A 20,448-nucleotide genomic window follows, 5' to 3' on the forward strand; every position below is an offset into this window, starting at 1 on the left:
AGGGATCCGTTAAATTACGCGTGGAAAGAAGTAGCTTTTATGTGTCAAATCTTGAGAGCCTTTTCAAATGTATCAGTTTACACACGAAATTTCGTCCCATATCCGTCAGGATACTTTTAGGTGCGGAAAATATGTATACATGGTGATCCAAAAATTCGTTGATGATCGAGTTGGCTGTTTGGTCTTTTAAAAGGATGAGAACGTGGTATTTGGTCAATTAGTCTTGAATAGACAGGATAAATTGGTTACCTCGTTTGGTTTTTGTGAGAGATCTGAATATATGCATTGCGATTTTGTCATTAGGGTTAACGAGTGTGTCAGTTATTACGGGTTACTATTTTGCTCTGATACGTTTCAATTTCTCTCTGGCAAGTTTCGCAGTTTTCTATTAATTCTGTGACGCGTTGTTCTAGATTTGGGATTAGGTCCAGTGATGGTGCTCTTGTATTCGTTTCACGGTGCGGTGTACACCTAAGTGTCCTTTTTTTTTGTTTTTTATTAACGTGGAGGAAATCCGCACGGACATCAGGTCGCTTCTGGGGAGAAGCGGTTTGGTAGTGCCGGACTCCAACCGACTAAAACCTCCACGATGAACGTCCCGATTGCGATCAAGAGGGGCCGGCGAACCGGTGTGAACGACATAACGCCCCCCCCTCCCCCGCGATTAATACGTCCCCTATTGGAGCGATATGCGGCCACGTCACACTGCGCCACGCCACCGCGGTTCGGTGGGGTCAGGGAAGGCCCGGCATTTTCTCGCTGTGCACGTCCCGCCCATTAGCGTTACGCCTCTTTCCTGCCCCGATAGCTCCGGATCCACCGCCACTGCCCGCTCCTCGCATGGATTCCCTTCCCGTGCGGGGACGCACCGGAGACCAAGCGGCCACCTCCGCGAAAGTCCTCGCCCTCGTTGCGCCACTTCTGGTAGCCGTCCCGGGCGCCAAGGTCCCTGTTCGCAATGTCGACGACGGAAAAGACGACGATACCCGTCCCTTGGTTCTTGCGTCCTCGGTCGGCGCATGGACCGTTGGAAGAGGTTGCGCCATGGGCTTCCTGTTCTTTCGCCTCGCTTTCCCTCCTCCTCCTCCTCCTATGACAGTAGTAAATCCTGCCTCGTCGGCCGACGACTCCACGGTCGACCGCGAGGTGTCTCTCGCCGACCGCAATCGTGCTTATACGGTTCTTGCGGCGACGCCAGCATCCATAGCCGGGGGGATCGATTCCCCTAGCATTATTTCTCGCCAACACTCCTCCAACTTGCGGAGGAACAGGATCTCGAGATCCTCTAGTGGATCTCGAGGTTCTGGACCACCAAATCTATCCGTTTTCTTGGTTTGTGTATTACTCCCCGACCTGTCGGGACAGCGGAAACGGCGCGATGCCGACCAGGGGTGTGGGGGTGGTGGGGGAGGAGGACCCATAATCGTTCCCGTTGGGGCCCCGGGAGCATTTTCTTTCGTCCCCCTCGTAGAGGTGATGCCCACCTCTTGTCCTTCACCGTCGTTGTTATCATCTTTGGCTGCCCTCTCCGTGCATTGCTTGGTCAGCCGTTCCACCGTCTCTTGGAGACGACTAACCTCTCTCTCCAGAAAGCGCACCCTCCTTCGCAGGTATGCGACGTCCTCCTCTTCCTGATCGTGGGTCGGTCCGCGTCCTTCACGGTCGCTTGCTTGTCGACCGGTTCGATCCTCGTTTCGTCATTCCGCGTGTCGTCGCCGCCGTCGGCACCGTCGCAGATTTTAGAGGCGGCGGCGGCCACGGTGGCAGCCTCGGTGTCGATGTCGGTGTCGGTATCCGTCCCCATCTCCCTTTTATCGGGAGTCGGCAGTAGCGCGCAGTCCGGATCCCCCGCGGACGCGTCCCCGCGCCTCCGCCGCGACCGTTGGCGCATTTCCTAGCGAAAGCATCTCCCCGCGACTGATCGAAAATACAGTATGCTTGTACGAATTTCAACAAAATTGCAGTGGGTTACAATGGACTACAAAGGGTGAGGGAAGTACAATGAATTATTACGATAAATTGTAAGGGGTGTGAAGTGGGATGAGGTGATAGGAGAATTGCTGTGAGTGGAATAGTATTAAGTGAATATCAGGGTGTATGTTACAAGGGAGTCGACGTGGATTATGATCGAGTGAGTGAGTTACAATATGTTTGGGTATAATTAAATGGTAATATCCTCGTTGAACAAAAATAACTGGTATAATTGGAGGATTTAATGTTAAATGTGAGAGAAACAAGAAGTGTAATGCTCGATAACTGTGGCGTGATGAGTCATAGGCGAACAATAACAAAGAACATAAAGCAATAAATTATTGAATTATTGAATTAAAATATGGAGAGGAGTTGGTAAAGTCGAGTATCTATAGAAAATGCAATTACGAATCTCAATTTAAATGATAAAATTTTAAAAGGAAATAAAATTAGAATTGAATTAGAAGAAGCCAGAGTTAAATAAAATATAATAAAGAGTGGTAATATAATGGAGGAGTATTCTACGTAATATAATTGAAGAACTATATAAATATAAAGTTTTAATAATAAATATAATAAATAAGCTTTAATTACAATTTTACGGATTTTCCTGAAGTTTCAGAGGGAAGGCTCCGGTATCCTTTCACCTCCGACATATATTTAAGCTACACAATGGTGGATACATGCTGCCATCTTTCGACGGCCATTAGAATATCGTAGCATTTTGCCATACAACGCCATCAATAGCGTCGTAACAATACTTGCAGCACGTGCAGTATGGATTTAACCTCTCTCTATCGTTGTGGATAAAAGAAAGAAATATCTGTCTTGATAAATTTCGTACCTTTCAAGTATATATTACTCAAAAATTAGGTAGGAGAAGATGGGTAAATTGGGACCGCGGTTAAATAGCCGGAAAAAGGCGAAACGTTGGCCAAAGGGTCAGAGCTCCAGTTCTAATCCACAAACTAAAAAGCATCGGGAACAGGCATCGTGGATGTTCTTTAAAGATTCAACAGGTATAAACTTACAAATATCAATGATTAGAATTTTTTATGAATTTTCTTTTGTCTTTGATATTATATTAATTTTTGTAATTCTCTTAGCCTCTGCGAAGCCTGGTATAACAGAAGAAAGTTTAAAAAAACACAATGCTATTCAAGGGATTGAATCACAGGTAGAAACACCTGATAGCGAAGATAACTCTTGGGAAACATGTACAGAAAACACTGCTGATACCTTTGCTACCAATTATAGTAATTGTTCAAATATATCATTTAATAGGTTAGTACATAGTCATACTTAAATCAAACTTAGTTTTAAATATCAGCAATATGTACTCGAAGATATTATTAAATGTTTGAATTGACCGATTAATTGAATATTATTGAATAATGATTTTACAGGTTTTTAAATCATTTTCAATCGAAATCACTGTTGCATAAGGAAATGTTAGCTGTGTTGTCTGCTGTAACGGAGATTATAAAACAGCATGGTGGTAATGAATCTAGCACAGAATATTTTGCTGCATTGGTATGTATTACAAAATATTTTTTAACCCTTTGCTGACGAGGCTGCTCGACAAGCGGATGTCGCCGTGGACAAGAGGTATTGGCACACACAGTTGAAAAAATATACACGTTGAACGATTGCGTTGTTGAGGGTTTATATTTAGTTCATCATCGCCGTGACTATCACTAGAAATATTGAAATGCCTGAGCTATGTCCTTATTGAACAGAGTTCATTTCCACTGTCTGAAGCACTGTTGTTGTCTTCTATCTTATCAGGTTCAAAATAATATTCGTCATCACTACTGTCACTATCGAACCTTTTCTGAATCTTTTAAGCATTGTGTACATATAAGGTATTATAAGAAATATACAAAATTTATAAAAAGCCTGCCGATTCGTCTGGTAATGCCATTGAAAGACTGAAATTCGTTGTCACTCGGCCACCATCTTGCATCGCAAGTTTATGTTAAACGGAACATAAGATTTCTAAAGATCTATAATTTTCTCCCATCAAAAATATAGCACTGTTTAGTTTACTATACCCATCCATAAGTACACATAAGATTATCGCTCAGGAAAATAGACGTACGTCAGACATCTCAAAATAAGTACCTGGAACTGTGAACAGACTCTGGCGGCTATATACCGATACTCGTTCGCAAAGGGTTAAGGAAGGTATGGACAAACTAATTATAAATATTAATATCTTAGATGAGCACTTTGGAAGCGCTTGAATCGGATACGTCAATCGCAGCCACGCTCTCGTTATTAGGCATGGGCCTAAAAACTGTCCCAAAAAATGTTTTAAATATCCAATTTGGAGCTGCAAGTGGAATTTTCTTACGTATCCTTGTTAAATATGCATCGTCGGAAGAATACTTAATACTTCGACATGTAAATTGTTTTTCATTCTATTTCTTTATATGATTTTAAATATTACACCAAGGCATACTATCTATATTTTTCATTTTTCACAGTGTATTCATTGTTTATCTGTGCTCCTTCGAGCACAAGAAGCAGCCACATGGTCTAGTTCATCTACGATGCAAGTGTTGGATGTTATTTTATCATTTACCATACACTATAAACCAAAATTAAGAAAATCAGCACAACATGGAATATGTGCCATATTAAACGGTAGCACAAATTTGAATAAAGAAATTATTCAAATAAATTGGACAATTTTTGATAAACTTTAATATTACAATGTTAATAATTATAGGAGTTGATATCATGAAAGGTGAAAACCCACCGCAATATCATCCAGCTACTCCATACATTGCAAAATTCTGTATTGGTCAACTTGACTCCGAGTACGATGGTATTACAAATATTCTTCATGTCCTTACACTACTAAAAGACATTTTCCATCATTTACCAAAGATTCATGTGAAGGTATTTGTCAACATTTGTTAAGGAAATACATATATTTATATTATACAATTACGAACTTTTGTTTTCCAGACTATCAGTGAATCTTTATTGAAGCTTATGACTATGAAAAATGTGTTAGTAACTTCATGTTGTTTACAAACCTTTCATGGTTTGTTCGTTTCTCGACCATCAGAAGCTATTTTACCAGTACAAAGAAATGGGCAAATCATTACTGCCTTATATGATTATCAACCTCCAGCAACTGATACACAACCAACCTTAGCGTGGCTAACTGTAATGCAAGAAGCGTATTTAAATTTAGCACAGTAAAGAAACTTTTATATTTAAACTCCTTATATCCAATTTTATTGGAGAGATTAATTGCTGAATATATTTTTCCTTTATAGCAATTCATTAAATTTATGCGCAGTTCTTTTACCAAGAATTTTGGATAAATGCATGGAATTGTGGCTTTCGGACAAATCGGAAGTTATATCTGGTTCTTCGCACACGATAAAAATTTTATTACAAGATTGTGTCGGTAAAATATGTGAAACCGAAGAATCAATGAAAACGTAAGATTAGATTTGATTATTATTCTTCGTATCTATAATTTATATTTCATCATTTATATCATACTTTTAGATATAAGGACACTATCAATCAGATAACTTTTATGATCCATCAAGCATTAGGTTATCAATATTTGGAAGCTTGGTATCATATTCTTCATTTAATAGCCTTACTATTTCAGGTAATATCGATTTTCTGCTTCTTACCCTTTTGTCAATGTTGTACAATTCAACGTTCCCTTTTATTACAGGTAACTGGTAAAGCGAGAAGTCCGCAATTAATAGAGATATTAAAAAGTCTTGCTGAGTTACGTGATTCTTATAATTTTGCGTCGAAAAATGACGCTGAGTATGCTATTGGAGCTGCGATAAGAGTGCTAGGCCCAGAGACAATATTAAATTTGATTCCATTGAAAGCAAGTAATTCTATATGAACCGGATTATACTTAGAAAGAAAAACTTTATTTTATAACTACAGTAATATAAATCTCTATTCTATAGGTGTCGGACAATGCGATTAATTTAAAAAGAACTTGGCTACTACCATTATTGAAAGATTGTGTGCTAGGTGGGTCACTTACTTTCTTCACGGAAAAATTGCTACCTATCGTTGCATTGTGCGAGTAAGTATTGTAATCTATCTTTATTATAAGAGTATAAATTATTTTATATTGATATTTTTAATGATAATTATACCTAATTTTAGAAAAAAAGCAACCGAACCTGTAGGCGGGAAAACTTACGAATTTCTCGTTTGCCAAGTCTGGGCTATTTTACCAAGTATATGCAACAACGCTACCGATGTGAAAGATAATTTCAAGGTATATATCAGAGATAAATATAAAAGATATAGTATCAAGTGTCCATGAGATAACTTTTATCTTGTTTAGAATATAGCTAAACTGTTAGGAACAAATTTAAATGAGAGAAAGAATTTAAGGACGTCGATAATGTCTGCCTTACGAAGATTAATAACGAAAGCACTCGAAGACGACAAAAAAGAAGATATACACGAACTAGCTAGATTTGCAAAGAATTATTTACCATTGTTTTTAAATCTATACACTACTAAGCCACTTGGAACTGACGAAGAAGGACAACGCTTTGCTACATATGATACAATAAGAGTAATTTGTGCATAGGAGTAATTTTCTTTAAAGAGATTAACTAATATTTTGTACAATTACAGGTGTATCTTACAATTGCGGATAAGGAATTGGTACACGAATTATTCGATCGTGCGTTATTTAAGTTGAAAGAACCTGATATCGACGATTTTTTCAAAGAAAGTATTCACGATATAATAAGATTATTTATTAATTATACTGACATTAATAGATTAAAGACGTTTTACGATATGTGTGTACCACTTCTTAAAGAAATTTCTAAAACCAAGGAACAGAAGAAAGCATATAGGTAACTTCTTAATATATTTGGAATTAAATATTTTAATTATCTTTTCTGCAAAAACAAAAATTAGTTTTTACTTGTGTGTTCTTTCAGATTTTTTGAAGAGATATGTGGCAGTGAGAAGGAAACGTGTAAGGAGTTTGTAGTTCAATACAGACGCGAGATACAAAAATTATTAATATCCTCGGCTACTGAAGTCGCAAAACCAAGCAGAGGAGTAAGTGCTAACTTACATACATTGTTCTATAATATCAGTTTCTTATGAAAATTTTAACAAATAAGCCTTACTCATTTTTTTAATTAGGCACGATTAAGATGCTTAATTCATCTCATAAAAATTCATCCACAACTTGAGAAAACTAAGTTCTTAGAAGCCATTGTGCCCGAAGCAATAATGTGTTTAAAAGAGTTAAATGCGAAATGTCGAACTTCTGCATACCAACTTTTAAATACTATTGCGGAGAAATTTGTAGGAAATCCTACACATTTTAATGACTTTGTTAATATGCTCATGGTTGGTTTGAGTGGTGCGATAGAAAAGTATTGTACCGCATCCTTGCTGGCGCTTTCATCCGTTACATATCATTACAATGGTACAGTATATTTCAAACTAAAGTTAAAATAAATATTTCGTATAAAAATAAATAATAGCATATTAAAAATATTACAACAGGATCTTTAGCTATAGAGACAGTTAAAGAAATCTTGGGACAAACTTGTATTTTTGTTACAAGTCCGACAAGAGAAATTGCAGAAGCTGCATTGGTATATATCAAAGTATATATTACTGTGATGCCATCTCATATTGCTGCTTCGAATTTAAAATTGTTGGTTAGTAACAAAGGCATTTAATTAATAACAATAAAAGGTTAGTAACAAAATCCCATATAGCTCAATAAAAAAACGAATTTGCAGATAGACGCTTTATGTGCAATGAACGATGACTGCCATAGGCATTTCAGACAAAAAGTACGAGATATTCTCGTAAAATTAATAAGAAAATACGGAATGGAAACAATTTCTGGCATGATTCCAGCTTCTAATGCGATGTTACATAAGAGATTAAAAAATATGAATAAGGCAGAAGAAGCGAAGAAAAAGAAAAAAGAATTGAGGAAATTGAAAAAACAAGAAAATGACGAGGATACCGAATTCAATGCAAAGAGAAAACCTAAAAGGTAACTTCGTATTTTACTTTAAACGAAATATTTCTTACACAGAAACAACTCTATAATCTTTATTAAAATTCAGTATAGAAGAAATATTGGCGGATAGCGATGATGAGTTCGATGAAGATATGGACAATGAAGAGTCAAGGAAAAGGAAGAAAAGAACATCGCGAAAGGAAGCCTGGATTCATGAGAATGAAGAGACCGTTGATCTCGTTGATTCTGCGGCTGCTCGAAATATATCAAGTAAGTCTAGATATTTTTCAAAATTCGATTAGTCGAAGTTGGAATTAGATTTACAAAATACTTTTTTAGCAACGCAACCTATAGTCGCTATTAATTCAAAAATAGCAGCTATAAAACGGAAAGATCGTGAATTTAAGATTACGTCTAATGGCCGTCTTACTATCACAGTAGATAATGAGAAAGATAATGAACCAGAACCCAAGAGAAAGAAGAAATCTGCGCTTTTGTTGCACAGTGATTCAGAAGACGATTATTCAGAAGACGAATTGGGGTTAGATTTGAGGTTAGGAATTCTAGAAAAATGTAAAGTAATTCAAAGAAACAAGTGAACGAAGCCAATGAATTTTTATGTTACATGATCAGAAGATGATGTTCAGTCTGTAGCCATGTCGCAAGCAATGGATAAAAAACGTAAATATAACGATAGTTATAATAACGTCAGCGTAAGGAGTGGATCCACATTAAAGTATCGAGGTATAATAGTAATATATAACCTATAGTAAATTTTGGTCTGTTGTTTAATAACAATTTTGGTATCCGTAGCAGGAGGGTCTGGAATACATCGACCATTGAAAAAATCAAGAACAGAATGTATACCATGAGCGGAATATAAAGCATCAAAGGCTGGAGGTGATGTTAAAAGGAAAGGAAAACCAGATCCATATGCTTATGTACCTCTGTCAAGAGCAGCATTAAACAAGAGGTAAATGATGATACCATGAATTTTGATTTAAGTTGAAGATACGCATTGAATTGATTCATTTTTATCTTCAGAAAAAAGAAGAAAAATGCGAGTAAATTTCAGAACATTATTAAAGGAGCGAAGAAAGGTGCGAAAATTGGAATGAAGCAAAGGAACAACTAAAGTATAATATACCATAAAAAAATTTTCAAAAACTATGCTTTTGTGGTATGAGTCTCTAATTATGAGTAGGTTTCACTGGCTATAGATTTGTACATACATAAAATACATGATATAAAGTTGTGCAAGAATTGACATTGAATTAAAAATCTGTGACGATTTATAACATATGTGGATTAATATTAACAGATAAACACTTGAGAAATTGACATATTGTTTGAAAACAAAGTGACTTCGTTACAGAGCAAAAGAATTCTTATATTACTATTTATTTGTCTTGTGCAATCTGTTGGCTACAAATTAGCGCTTACAAAAAGACTTTTTACACAGATGGTTTAATTTATTGCATATTTCCATAGAACAAATATTGAAATCCTTACAATTGATACAAAATAACTTACAAATAATTATATTTGTCGGGTTTACATTAGAATTAGGGTTAGGGGCGTGAAACGAATCTTCGTTTGCGTTACACGTTGTCGTTATGCAATAGAGAAGACATTGACTAGTGCAAATACGATTATTATAGAACCGGACAAGTAACCGTGGTAGTTAGGTACTCGAGAAACTAACGACAATGATCCTAGGTTCAATAACGAATCCGCGGTCGACGGGATGATAGATGAACGTGCTCACAAAATCTAAGTCGGACGCGTAATATTCACTGGTCGTAAAGGGTTACTCTTTTCATCGATATCGCGAGCGAGAATGACTTTCCCGTCCCGATGATGCCACAGAGGAAAACTATATTGGAGTGTGTCTAAGGACACGAGATCATCGGATTCGTCGAGAAAAGCCTTCGTTCAGAAAGTAAGGGAAAATGGCGTTGCTGCTAATTGGTCAATCTCCATATCGGTGGTTAGAAAAAGATGCTAGCCGCCCTCGAGGGAAAGTTGCTAGTGGGAGACGCCGCTCGTTGAAAAATAGGTCTCCCCTATTTTCCCGTAGTTGGGACAAAGACTGTTTGTCCGTTTAAAGGACTTTAGTTGACTAAATCTTAAGATTTATAACGGGCCCTCGAGCTAGCTGAACATGTACTGCGGAGACGCATCGACATCTGGCAATCATCTTACTCGAAGAATAGGGTCTGCGTGTGGCGAGCTACGGGACAGAGACCGTTGGAATGTTTACTGTCGAGTGTTACAACTATTTCCTTTTTAAGGAGAGCTATAGAATTATTCCATGCCTTTGTTAGACAAAGCGTTCATCCCGTGACCGCGGCTACGTTCGGCGACTGACTTTCGCCTCGAGCCCAAGCTCATTATCACAACTCGCGAACAATTACAATCGGATTGAATAACTACAATTGTTTAATTACAGCTATAGTAGACTCTAGATTACAATATTGCGGGATTATCCAAAATTCCAAAGTCTCCGGTGTTCTTTTCATCTCCGACATATAAAAAAGTAAAGAAACTGAATTACTTATTATTTAGAATTACTCACTTGACGTAATTCTTCTATTCTTGTTCAGAATTAATATTAGTGATAGACATCCTGTCACTTTACTTTGTGTAATTGATAAACACGCGATAATATCAAGAAATACTTTGCAAATTCGTTTATTCACTACGACATTTTCTACGCAACTTTTAACATCGCTCTTATAAACGTTCTATATTCACAAATGCGAAACTACCGCGGCTGTGCAGTAGTTCGCCAATCCCCTACATTCTATAGTAGAATAGTTCTACTACACATGGTATTCTACAACAAACTTCATTAAATTAATTTAATAATTTGTGAACAATACTAATTTATGGCTTAATTATCGTTACTATTTCTCTGTTATTTGACGAATAAAATATGTCGGAGATGAAAGAACATCTGGGTTTACCATCTGGAATGTTGGGAAAAACCCCAATAGTCCAGACTTTTACTATAGCTACACTTAAGTAATAAAAATAAGAAATAATTTTTAATGTTCCAACCTGACTTTATGACAATGGGTTCGGGCTCGAAGTGACATAGCGGGTCACTTAAAAACAAAGATTGAGCCGAGAAGTGGGGACGGGAATATATAAGGGCAGTTTCATTTGGATTAAGTGTGAGTTAGTTAGTTAGGTAGTCGTTGGACGAATTGCTGATTGAGTTATCCGAATCGTGTATTACGTTGGTACTCGTCATCCCGTGGACCGTGGATTCGTTATTGAACCTGAATTCGTTGTCACCATTATCTCGACCATCCTATCGCCATTATTCATAGCCTCTTGTAGTGTCTACATTTGTACCGATAAATATTAGCTACATCCGCGACGGTAAAGTAAGTAAAGGTTCATCGAACGCCACAAAATGCCAACCTGACTCCGACAAATAAATTGAAATGTTGTTAAGGAAATTATATGTATGTACACTAATTTTTGTTTGAATCTTCAATAAAAAAAGCACGTATTGTTTAAATTTAAACAATTTAGAAAACATTTAATTCAATGTAAAAGATATAACATTTTTTTAATGAGAATGGAACGAAAAGACAAATGTATTACACATCGTGAACTTGACTTTAAGCCACTGATTCTCAACCGAAAGGTAACGTAAACAAGAATTTATTCTATAATTTATTCCACGGTCATATAAGATCTCGAGACTCATATACCGAAGCCTAGGGAAAATCTGGAAATTGAGTCTCGACTAGTTATAAAAAATCAACGTGGAAAACAAGAAGGAGTTCTGTGCATGCGTGACATGCTATGAATGCCTTAAATGGAGACAAAGACGTTTTACTTATCTCTGTCAGTCTCGCAAGAACGCGGACTTTGTTGATTTTTCAATGTTGATTTTTCACAGCTAGATACGACTCAGTTTTCGGGCGGTTTTCCCTAATGAGTGTGCAGATCTATTTATATAATCATAGTTTATCCAATGGGATGAGTCGGAAGAGGTACATAAAATCTCAAAATTTAGGGGAAACCAAAATTCAATTCATAGTTTGTAACACATATAAAATGGAAAGTTATTTTACCAAACATTAATTCCCCAACGAATGTATCTTTCTAAGATGTTAACTGTAATAACCTGCAGAGAAGCTATGCGACGATATTGAAGAACGTACTATGATAAATTTTTTTTTTTTTATTTAATATTTCACATTCACAATTTGTCCAATTTGGACATTTGGTAGAATTTTTTAGCTGTTTGATTATCATGTGGGTGGCTACCCCCAGCGGGGTACCATCATCGTGTTTGTTAGTTTATGTCCTTTATGAGATCTGCTGGGTGTTTCCTTTTTAGTCTTCTTTCTATGCCTGATGTGTTGATCGTTTCCGCTGCCAGCCGGTTCGGGTGCGTTGCTATTCTTTCTCTGTTCCTTCTTGCGGATCTGATAATCTCCTCCTTGACCGTTGGTATTCCAAGGTCTTTCCGTATGTCCTCGTTTCTAACGTACCATGGGACGTTTACTATTGTTCTGAGAATTTTAGCTTGAATTGTCTCTATTTCGCTTGTATGGCTCATTGCTGCTGTTCCCCATAGTGCTATTCCGTACGTCCAGATTGGTTTTATGACCATTTTATATATTTTTAGTTTGTTTTCTATGCTTAGTTTGGATTTTCGACTTGTTAGCCAGTACATTTGTCTCCTTGCCATCTGTATTTTGTCTATTGTTGCTTTAATATGCTGTTTCCATGTGAGTCGTGTATCTAAGTGGAGTCCTAGGAATTTGACTTGCCTTGTTTGTATTATGTGCGTGCCGTTCAGTATAATGTTTGGTGGTATCTGTTTTCGCAGTGTGAATGTAATGTGGTTGCATTTATCGGGGTTTGCTTTAATTTGTTTAACTTGAAGCCACTTTTCTATTTTTGTGATATGTTCTTGTAGTAATGTAACTGCTGTTGCAGGGTTAGTGTGCCTGACTAGTACAGCTGTGTCATCCGCGAATGTCAGTATTTTGCTATTGTTAGTTGTTGGTATGTTGGCCGTGTATAATGTGTATAAAATTGGTCCTAGGACGTTTCCTTGCGGAACTCCTGCCTTGATTTCTTTAACTTCCGAGTGTGTGTCTTTGATTTTTACTATGAAGCTTCTGCTGCTTAAGTATGATTTGATTAATTGGTATATCTGCCCCGGAAACTGTTTCCTGATTGATTGAAGTAGGCTAGTGTGGTTTATTTTATCGAATGCTTTTTCGATGTCCATGAAGAGTGCCGTGCAGTATTGTTTTGTTTCCAGCGCCTGTAAGATTTCATTGGCGAGTCTGTGCGTTTGTTCCATTGTGGAGTGTTTGTTTCTGAATCCGAATTGGTGATCCGGTATTAGTTGATTCTTCTCTATTACGGGTTTTATAGGGTCGTAAATTATTTTCTCTAGTATCTTAGAGAACACCGGAAGTAGTGAGATTGGTCGGTAGGATTTGGTTTCGTGTGGGTCCTTGCCTGATTTGGGTATCATTATGATTTGTGCCAGTTTCCAAGTTTTTGGAAAGTATTGTATTCTTAGTATTGCGTTAACTATTATTGTGATTTGTCTTATCGCTTTTGGCGGAAGGTTTTTCAAGATTTTGCCGTTAATTAGGTCGATTCCTGGTGCTTTATTATTTTTTGTTTTTTCAATTATATTTCTGATTTCTTGTGCTGTTGTTTTGGGTATGGTGTAGTGATTGTCAGTTGGTGTACTAGTAGTTAGCTCATCCTCGTCCGTATGACTATTGTGGTTGCTGTTGTTGATGTTATATGGGGTGAATGTGTTGCGCAGGTGGTTGGAAAATTCTTCAGCTTGCTCTTCGTTGCTTCTTGCCCATGTGTTGTCTGCTCTTCTGATTGCTTGTACCATTTTTGTTGTCTTCTTTATTTTTTTGTGGCTTTCCATAGGGAGTAGTTGTAGTTCTCGTGAGCAGATAGTGACTCGATGAACTTTGTGAACTCGTTGTTGTTGTGCTCTTTTATTTTGTTTTTTATTTCTTTTGCGAGTTTATTTAGGTGTTTTTTGTTTTCTTTTGTTCTATGTTTTTGCCATTTTGCTTTCGCTTTTCTTTTTTCTCTAATTTTTTCGAGGATGTCTAGTGGAACTGTTTTTGTTTGTCTGTTGGTTGTTTCAGGTATAGTGGTTGCCCTTGCTGCTTCTTGGATAGTTTCTGTGAGTGTTGTTACTGCTTGATCGATGTGTTCAGGTGTTTTCAGTGGGATGTTGCAGCTGATTTTGCTCTCTATTATTTCTTCGAATATTTGCCATTTGGTGGTTTTATTGCATAGCTTCTCTGTGCTGCTGTAAAGTATTGGTTTGTTTCTGTATGTAATTATTATAGGCGTATGGTGAGAGGTAGGCTCGAGGCTGGGTGCTATGTTTAGTTTATTTGCGTTTAATCCCTTTGTAACTGCGAAGTCTAGCAAGTCAGGTATTTTGCTCCGGTCTGTCGGCCAGTATGTCGGTCTTCCTGTGGATAATATATTGAGGTTATTATTTCTAATATATTTTTCCAAGGTTCTGCCTCGAGGTGTGGTGATCCTTGATCCCCATAGTGTGTGCTTTGAGTTATAGTCTGCCGCTGCAATATACTTGTCACCTAAGTGTCGGAAGTACTCTTCCCACATTTGCGTTGTGATTTTGTGTCGCGGCGGTACGTATACTGCTGACAACTGCAGTTGGTTGCTGTTAGTCTGTACGGTAACGGTGGTTGCTTGTATATGTTCCTTACTGACCTGGCTGTGTAGGTGATGTTTAATGTTGTTTTTTATTACTACTGCCGTCCCTCCGTGTGCTTTCCCTGAGGGATGCTTGGTGTCGTATATGGTGTAGTGCGGTATTTTTATATAGCTTTTTATTGTGAGGTATGTTTCTGAGACGAGTAGTATATCGATGTTGTTGCTATACAGGAATGTTTTAGTTTCCAGGGCCCTTTGTTGTATGCCGTTAGAGTTCCAGGCTGCTATTTTAAGCGTGTCTATTTTTATTTTTTGCTCATCATGTTAGTAAGTAATTGTAACATGACTGTTATCTGCTGTGTTTGCTGTCTGAGGAGTTCGTTTTGTTCGCTTATCATTTTTGTGAGTATTCCGGTGTTTTTTATGGAATGTTTTATTAACTTTTTGATTTCTGTAGCGTCGTTGCTGTGGTTGTTCTGTTCTTGATTATCTAAGGGTGACGACCGTTTGACTACTTGCGTGTAGCTTCGGTTTCTAGCGGTGTTGGTGTTAGTGTGGTTATTGTTCCTTACATGCTGTGTATTTGGTGTTGACGTAGATTCTGTATTGTCCTGTTGCGTGTGGAAATTGTTGTGTGTCCTGTTACGAAGCGGTGGAAAAAGTTTATCTTGAAGTTGCTTTCTTACTAGACAGCCTTTATAACTCGCTGGGTGATTTCCACCGCAGTTGTAACATTTTACGTCGTTTATTTTTCCCGTGTGTGGGCAGTTCGCTGTTAGGTGCTTTCCTGCGCATTTGACACACGCCGGGTTCCTGTTGCAGTAATTTTTAGTGTGTCCATATTGTTGACACCGCATACATTGCGGTATGTCTTTTTTGTGCCTGGGTGGGTCGACTGTAATTATTGTGTTTAAAACTTTTTTAATTTCGAAAATTTCCTTGTTATTATTTTTAGGTTCTAATTCTATTAAGAATAGCGGTAGTGGTTGCTTCGTATCGTACCTTGTAATATTGTTTATAGTTCTTGTTTGGTGGCCCATCTTTGCTAATTCGTCACTTAGTTTTTTTGTGTTAATTTTTGGGTGCCTTGGTTTGTTGGTTGACTTGTTTTTAATGTATCTGTTGTTTTGTATATGTAGTATTGATCTTGTTTGTTTATAATTCTTATCGGTGGAATATTTTCCATAGTAGGTTTGCTAGTCTTCTTGATATAGGACACGGGTTTCCACCGTTTGGCTATAGGCGTAGTTTTCTCTTCTCCACTTGCCGCACTTTCTCTGGAGCACTGTTTCACACGCCCGTTTAGCTCGGCTGCTCGGGTAGAACTGCGTTGCACTTGTTCACCGATCAGTCGCATCTTGCATCAGATGCAGTCTGCATCTGGCATCTGGTTTTTGTGGGCGAGGCGTCTTGAGTCTTGAGTCTTGACTCTTGACAACCCTCGCTGCTTCGTATTTTCCTCCCCTGCCCCACCCCGTTTTACTAACGTCCATTGACGACTATCTCATACATCCATATGACGAGCTAGCCATTCCGATTGGTCACTTTCTTATGGTGCACCTGTTTTAGCCGATACGATCTGATACTAGTTGTTCTCAGTTTGCAGAATTCCTCCCTTACGATATTTCAAGAGTTACTGAACGAAAATCGGTAATATCTAATGACAAATTAACTGGCTTCTTGTTCCTTTAAGTGGCCATCGTTATACTTACTAGTTTTTTAAATTCCTTTTGTGAAGCGAATTTTTACTATCTAAATAAAGGGAGAAATACTTGGAACTTCTTAGAAATGTATTTCTTTCCATAACTGCACATATAAGGTTCTATTCACTTAAACAATTAACGGAACATTACTGTACTGCTTGACCAAGTAAAAGTCAAGTTATACTACGATTTATCATAGTACGAGTTCTGCCCGAGCAGTCGAGCTATACGGTCGTGTGAATCAGTGCTTCCGTAAGTGCGACAAGTGGGAAAACAAAGTGACTTATAATAGAACCAATCACTAAATGATGGAAAACATGCAAAAAATACCACCAATAAAAATTCTAAATAAAGGCGAAACATATTCTATAAACAGAGCTGCAGATAAAACAAACTCAAATAAACCAACAAGCGAAGTTCACGATTGCTCAGTTATTAATGAAATAGAAATGGAAATTACACAAAATAATAACGAAAAGAATAATATCAACAATGATCTACCACATCAGAACGAAAGCTGAAAGACTGTAACTCCCAACAAACAGCGAAAAATAACTACAAATACAAATGCTAGGAGGGCTATAGAAACAGAAAGACAACAATGGCTACAGGAAATTCCTCTACAAAAATCTTTCAGCTCATTGCCAGAAGAGATGGATTCAGACCCAGCTGAAAAACCAATAACACACATTGCCAAGCCACCACCAATCTACATAGATGCCAAAATAATAGACCCCCTCATTGAACTGCTAAACAGCACGGCAGGAAAAGAAAATTACACCATTAAACAACTTAAATTGGATCAGGTAAAAGTACAAACTAATACCCCAGAAATTTTTAGGAAAGTGACAAAAGCACTAAAAGAAAAAAACGCTGGGTATCATACCTACCGACTCAAAACTGATAAAAGCTACAAAGCAGTAATCAGAGGTTTACACCCAAAGACAAATACAAGTAACATATATGAGGAATTGGCCAAAATCGGACATCAGGTAAGAACAATAAATAATATAACCAGATTTGATACTAAACAACCATTAACGCAATTTTTAATAGAACTTGAACCTAAAAATAATAATAAGGAAATTTTCGAAATTAAAAAAGTTTTAAACACAATAATTACAGTCGAGCCACCCAGGCACAAAAAAGACATACCGCAATGTATGCGGTGTCAACAATATGGACACACAAAAAATTACTACAACAGAGAACTACAACTACTCCCTATGGAAAGCCACAAAAAAATAAGGAAGACAATAAAAATGGTACGAGCAACCAGGAGAGCAGATAACACATGGGCAAGAAGCAACGAAGAGCAAGCTGAAGAATTTTCCAACCACCTACGCAACACATCCACCCCACATAACATCAACAACAGCAACCACAATTGTCATACGGACGAGGATGCGCTAACTACTAGTACACCAACTGACAATCACTACACCATACCCAAAGCTACAGCACAAGAAATCAGAAACATAATTGAGAAAACAAAAAATAATAAAGCACCAGGAATCGATCTAATTAACGGCAAAATCTTGAAAAACCTTCCGCCAAAAGCGATAAGACAAATTACAATAATAGTTAACGCAATACTAAGAATACAATACTTTCCAAAAACTTGGAAACTGGCACAAATCATAATGATACCCAAACCAGGCAAGGACCCACACGAAACCAAATCCTACCGACCAATCTCACTACTTCCGGTGTTCTCTAAGATACTAGAGAAAATAATTTACGACCGTATAAAACCCATAATAGAGAAGAATCAACTAATACCGGATCACCAATTCGAATTCAGAAACAAACACTCCACAATAGAACAAACGCACAGGCTCGTCAATGAAATCTTACAGGCGCTGGAAACAAAACAATACTGCACGGCACTCTTTATGGACATCGAAAAAGCATTCTGTAAATTCGAACAATCGCGGGGAGACGTAATCGCGAGGGGAGACGTCAATGGGAGTCGTAAATTCCCGTTACGATTATAACAATCGACGTCACGAATTGATCGATCCCCTGATTTCCGTTGAGATAATAGGGCTGATTGAGTTTGTATAACACTGTGATTCACAGTATTATAAATTATATATTTCCAACACTTAGATTACACTGCAAATGCAAAGCACTAACGTTTAAGCGTCGATACAAGCAAAATAGCTCGCAAATCGTGAAGATTTCGTCGATTTTGATGAAATCTAGCCGTCATTTCCTTCCCGTTGGAGATATTTCGACGTTTAAGCGCTCGTTGAACTCCATTTTACACTGAAATGCTATGTACTACCGTCTAAGCGTCGAAACAAGCGAAACTGGTCGCAAATCGCGAAGATTTCGTCGATTTTGATGAAATCTAGCCGTCATTTCCTTACCGTTGGAGTTACTTCGACGTTTAAGCGCTCGTTGAACACCATTTTACACTGCAAATGTAATGCACTACCGTTTAAGAGTCGAAACAAGCGATTCTGGTCGCAAATCGCGATGACTTCGTCTATTTTGATGAAATCTAGCCGCCACTTCCTTCCCGTTGGAGATATTTCGACGTTTAAGAGCTCGTTGAACTCCATTTTACACTGCAAATGTAATGCGCTACCGTTTAAGCGTTGAAACAAGCAAAATAGCTCGCAAGTCGCGAAGATCTCGTCGATTTTGATGAAATCTAGCCGCCATTTCCTTACCGTTGGTGTTACTTCGATGTTTAAGCGCTCGTTGAACACCATTTTACACTGCAAATGCAATGCACTACGGCGTAAGCGTCGAAGCAAGCAAAATAGCTCACAAATCGCGAGGATTTCGTCGATTCTGATGAAATCTAGCCGTCTTTACCTTCCCGTTGGTGATATTTCGACGTTTAGGCGCTCGTTGAGCTCCATTTTACACTGAAAATGTAATGCGCTACAGTTTATGCGTTGAAACAAGCAAAATAGCTCGCAAATCGCGAAGATTACGTCGATTTTGATGAAAACTAAGTGTCATTTCATTCCCGTTGTAGATATTTCGACTTTTAAGAACTCGTTGAACTCCACTTTACACTGCAAATGCAAAGCACTACCGTTTAAGCGTCGATACAAGCGAAATAGCTCGCAAATCGCGAAGATTTCGTCGATTTTGATGAAAACTAAGAGTCACTTCCTTCACGCTGGAGATATTTCGACATTTAAGCGCTCGTTGAACTCCATTTTACACTGCAAATGTAATGCGCTACCGTTTAAGCGTTGAAACAAGCAAAATAGCTCGCAAATCGCGAAGATTTGGTCGATTTTGATGAAATCTAGCCGCCATTTCCTTACCGTTGGAGTTACTTCGACGTTTAAGCGCTCGTTGAACACCATTTTACACTGCAAATGCAATGTACTACGGCGTAAGCGTCGAAACAAGCAAAATAGTTCGCAAATCGCGAAGATTTCGTCGATTCTGATGAAATCTAGCCGTCTTTTCCTTCCCGTTGGTGATATTTCGACGTTTAGGCGCTTGTTGAGCTCCACTTTACACTGCAAATGTAATGCACTACCGTTTAAGAGTCGAAACAAGCGAAACTGGTCGCAAATCGCGATGATTTTGTCGATTTTGATGAAATCTAGCCGTCATTTCCTTCCCGTTGGAGATATTGCGACGTTTAAGAGCTCGTTGAACTCCATTTTACACTGCAAATGTAATGCACTACCGTTTCAGCGTCGCAACAAGCGAACCTGTTAGCAAATCGCGAAGATTTCGTCGATTTTGATGAAATCTAGCCGTCATTTCCTTACCGTTGGAGTTACTTCGACGTTTAAGCGCTCGTTGAACACCATTTTACACTGCAAATGTAATGCACTACCGTTTAAGAGTCGAAACAAGCGATTCTGGTCGCAAATCGCGATGACTTCGTCTATTTTGATGAAATCTAGCCGCCACTTCCTTCCCGTTGGAGATATTTCGACGTTTAAGAGCTCGTTGAACTCCATTTTACACTGCAAATGTAATGCGCTACCGTTTAAGCGTTGAAACAAGCAAAATAGCTCGCAAGTCGCGAAGATCTCGTCGATTTTGATGAAATCTAGCCGCCATTTC

At 38.1% G+C, this 20,448-nt stretch overlaps 2 protein-coding genes across 2 annotated transcripts; both read left to right on the top strand.

The window, feature by feature from the left end:
- The first annotated feature begins 2,695 nt into the window (after positions 1–2,695).
- Positions 2,696–8,583, top strand: LOC117208702 (RRP12-like protein). Its single transcript, XM_033449992.1, has 20 exons — positions 2,696–2,990; positions 3,078–3,255; positions 3,378–3,504; positions 4,195–4,377; positions 4,461–4,624; positions 4,710–4,878; positions 4,948–5,183; positions 5,265–5,432; positions 5,503–5,611; positions 5,681–5,845; positions 5,931–6,052; positions 6,136–6,250; positions 6,320–6,556; positions 6,619–6,845; positions 6,933–7,056; positions 7,144–7,432; positions 7,513–7,670; positions 7,755–8,017; positions 8,091–8,254; positions 8,324–8,583. Exons 1-20 carry the CDS (start codon positions 2,855–2,857, stop codon positions 8,581–8,583), a joined length of 3,594 nt encoding a protein of 1,197 aa, XP_033305883.1. The 5' UTR covers positions 2,696–2,854.
- Positions 8,524–9,447, top strand: LOC117208699 (RRP12-like protein). Its single transcript, XM_033449990.1, is given in 3 exon segments — positions 8,524–8,665; positions 8,798–8,957; positions 9,029–9,447. Coding segments are annotated over 3 exon segments (276 nt in total). The 5' UTR covers positions 8,524–8,640; the 3' UTR covers positions 9,120–9,447.
- Positions 9,448–20,448: the final 11,001 nt, after the last annotated feature.

Source organism: Bombus bifarius, unplaced genomic scaffold (assembly GCF_011952205.1).
Source record: "Bombus bifarius isolate JDL3187 unplaced genomic scaffold, Bbif_JDL3187 scf7180000008156, whole genome shotgun sequence".
NCBI lineage: Eukaryota > Metazoa > Arthropoda > Insecta > Hymenoptera > Apidae > Bombus > Bombus bifarius.

Coding starts and splice junctions, on each gene's coding strand:
- LOC117208702 (XM_033449992.1), top strand. CDS start 2,855: ATGGGTAAATTGGGACCGCGGTTAAATAGCCGGAAAAAGGCGAAACGT. Junction 3,256..3,377: donor TCAAATATATCATTTAATAG/GTTAGTACATAG, acceptor ATGATTTTACAG/GTTTTTAAATCATTTTCAAT. Junction 4,879..4,947: donor TACCAAAGATTCATGTGAAG/GTATTTGTCAAC, acceptor TTTGTTTTCCAG/ACTATCAGTGAATCTTTATT.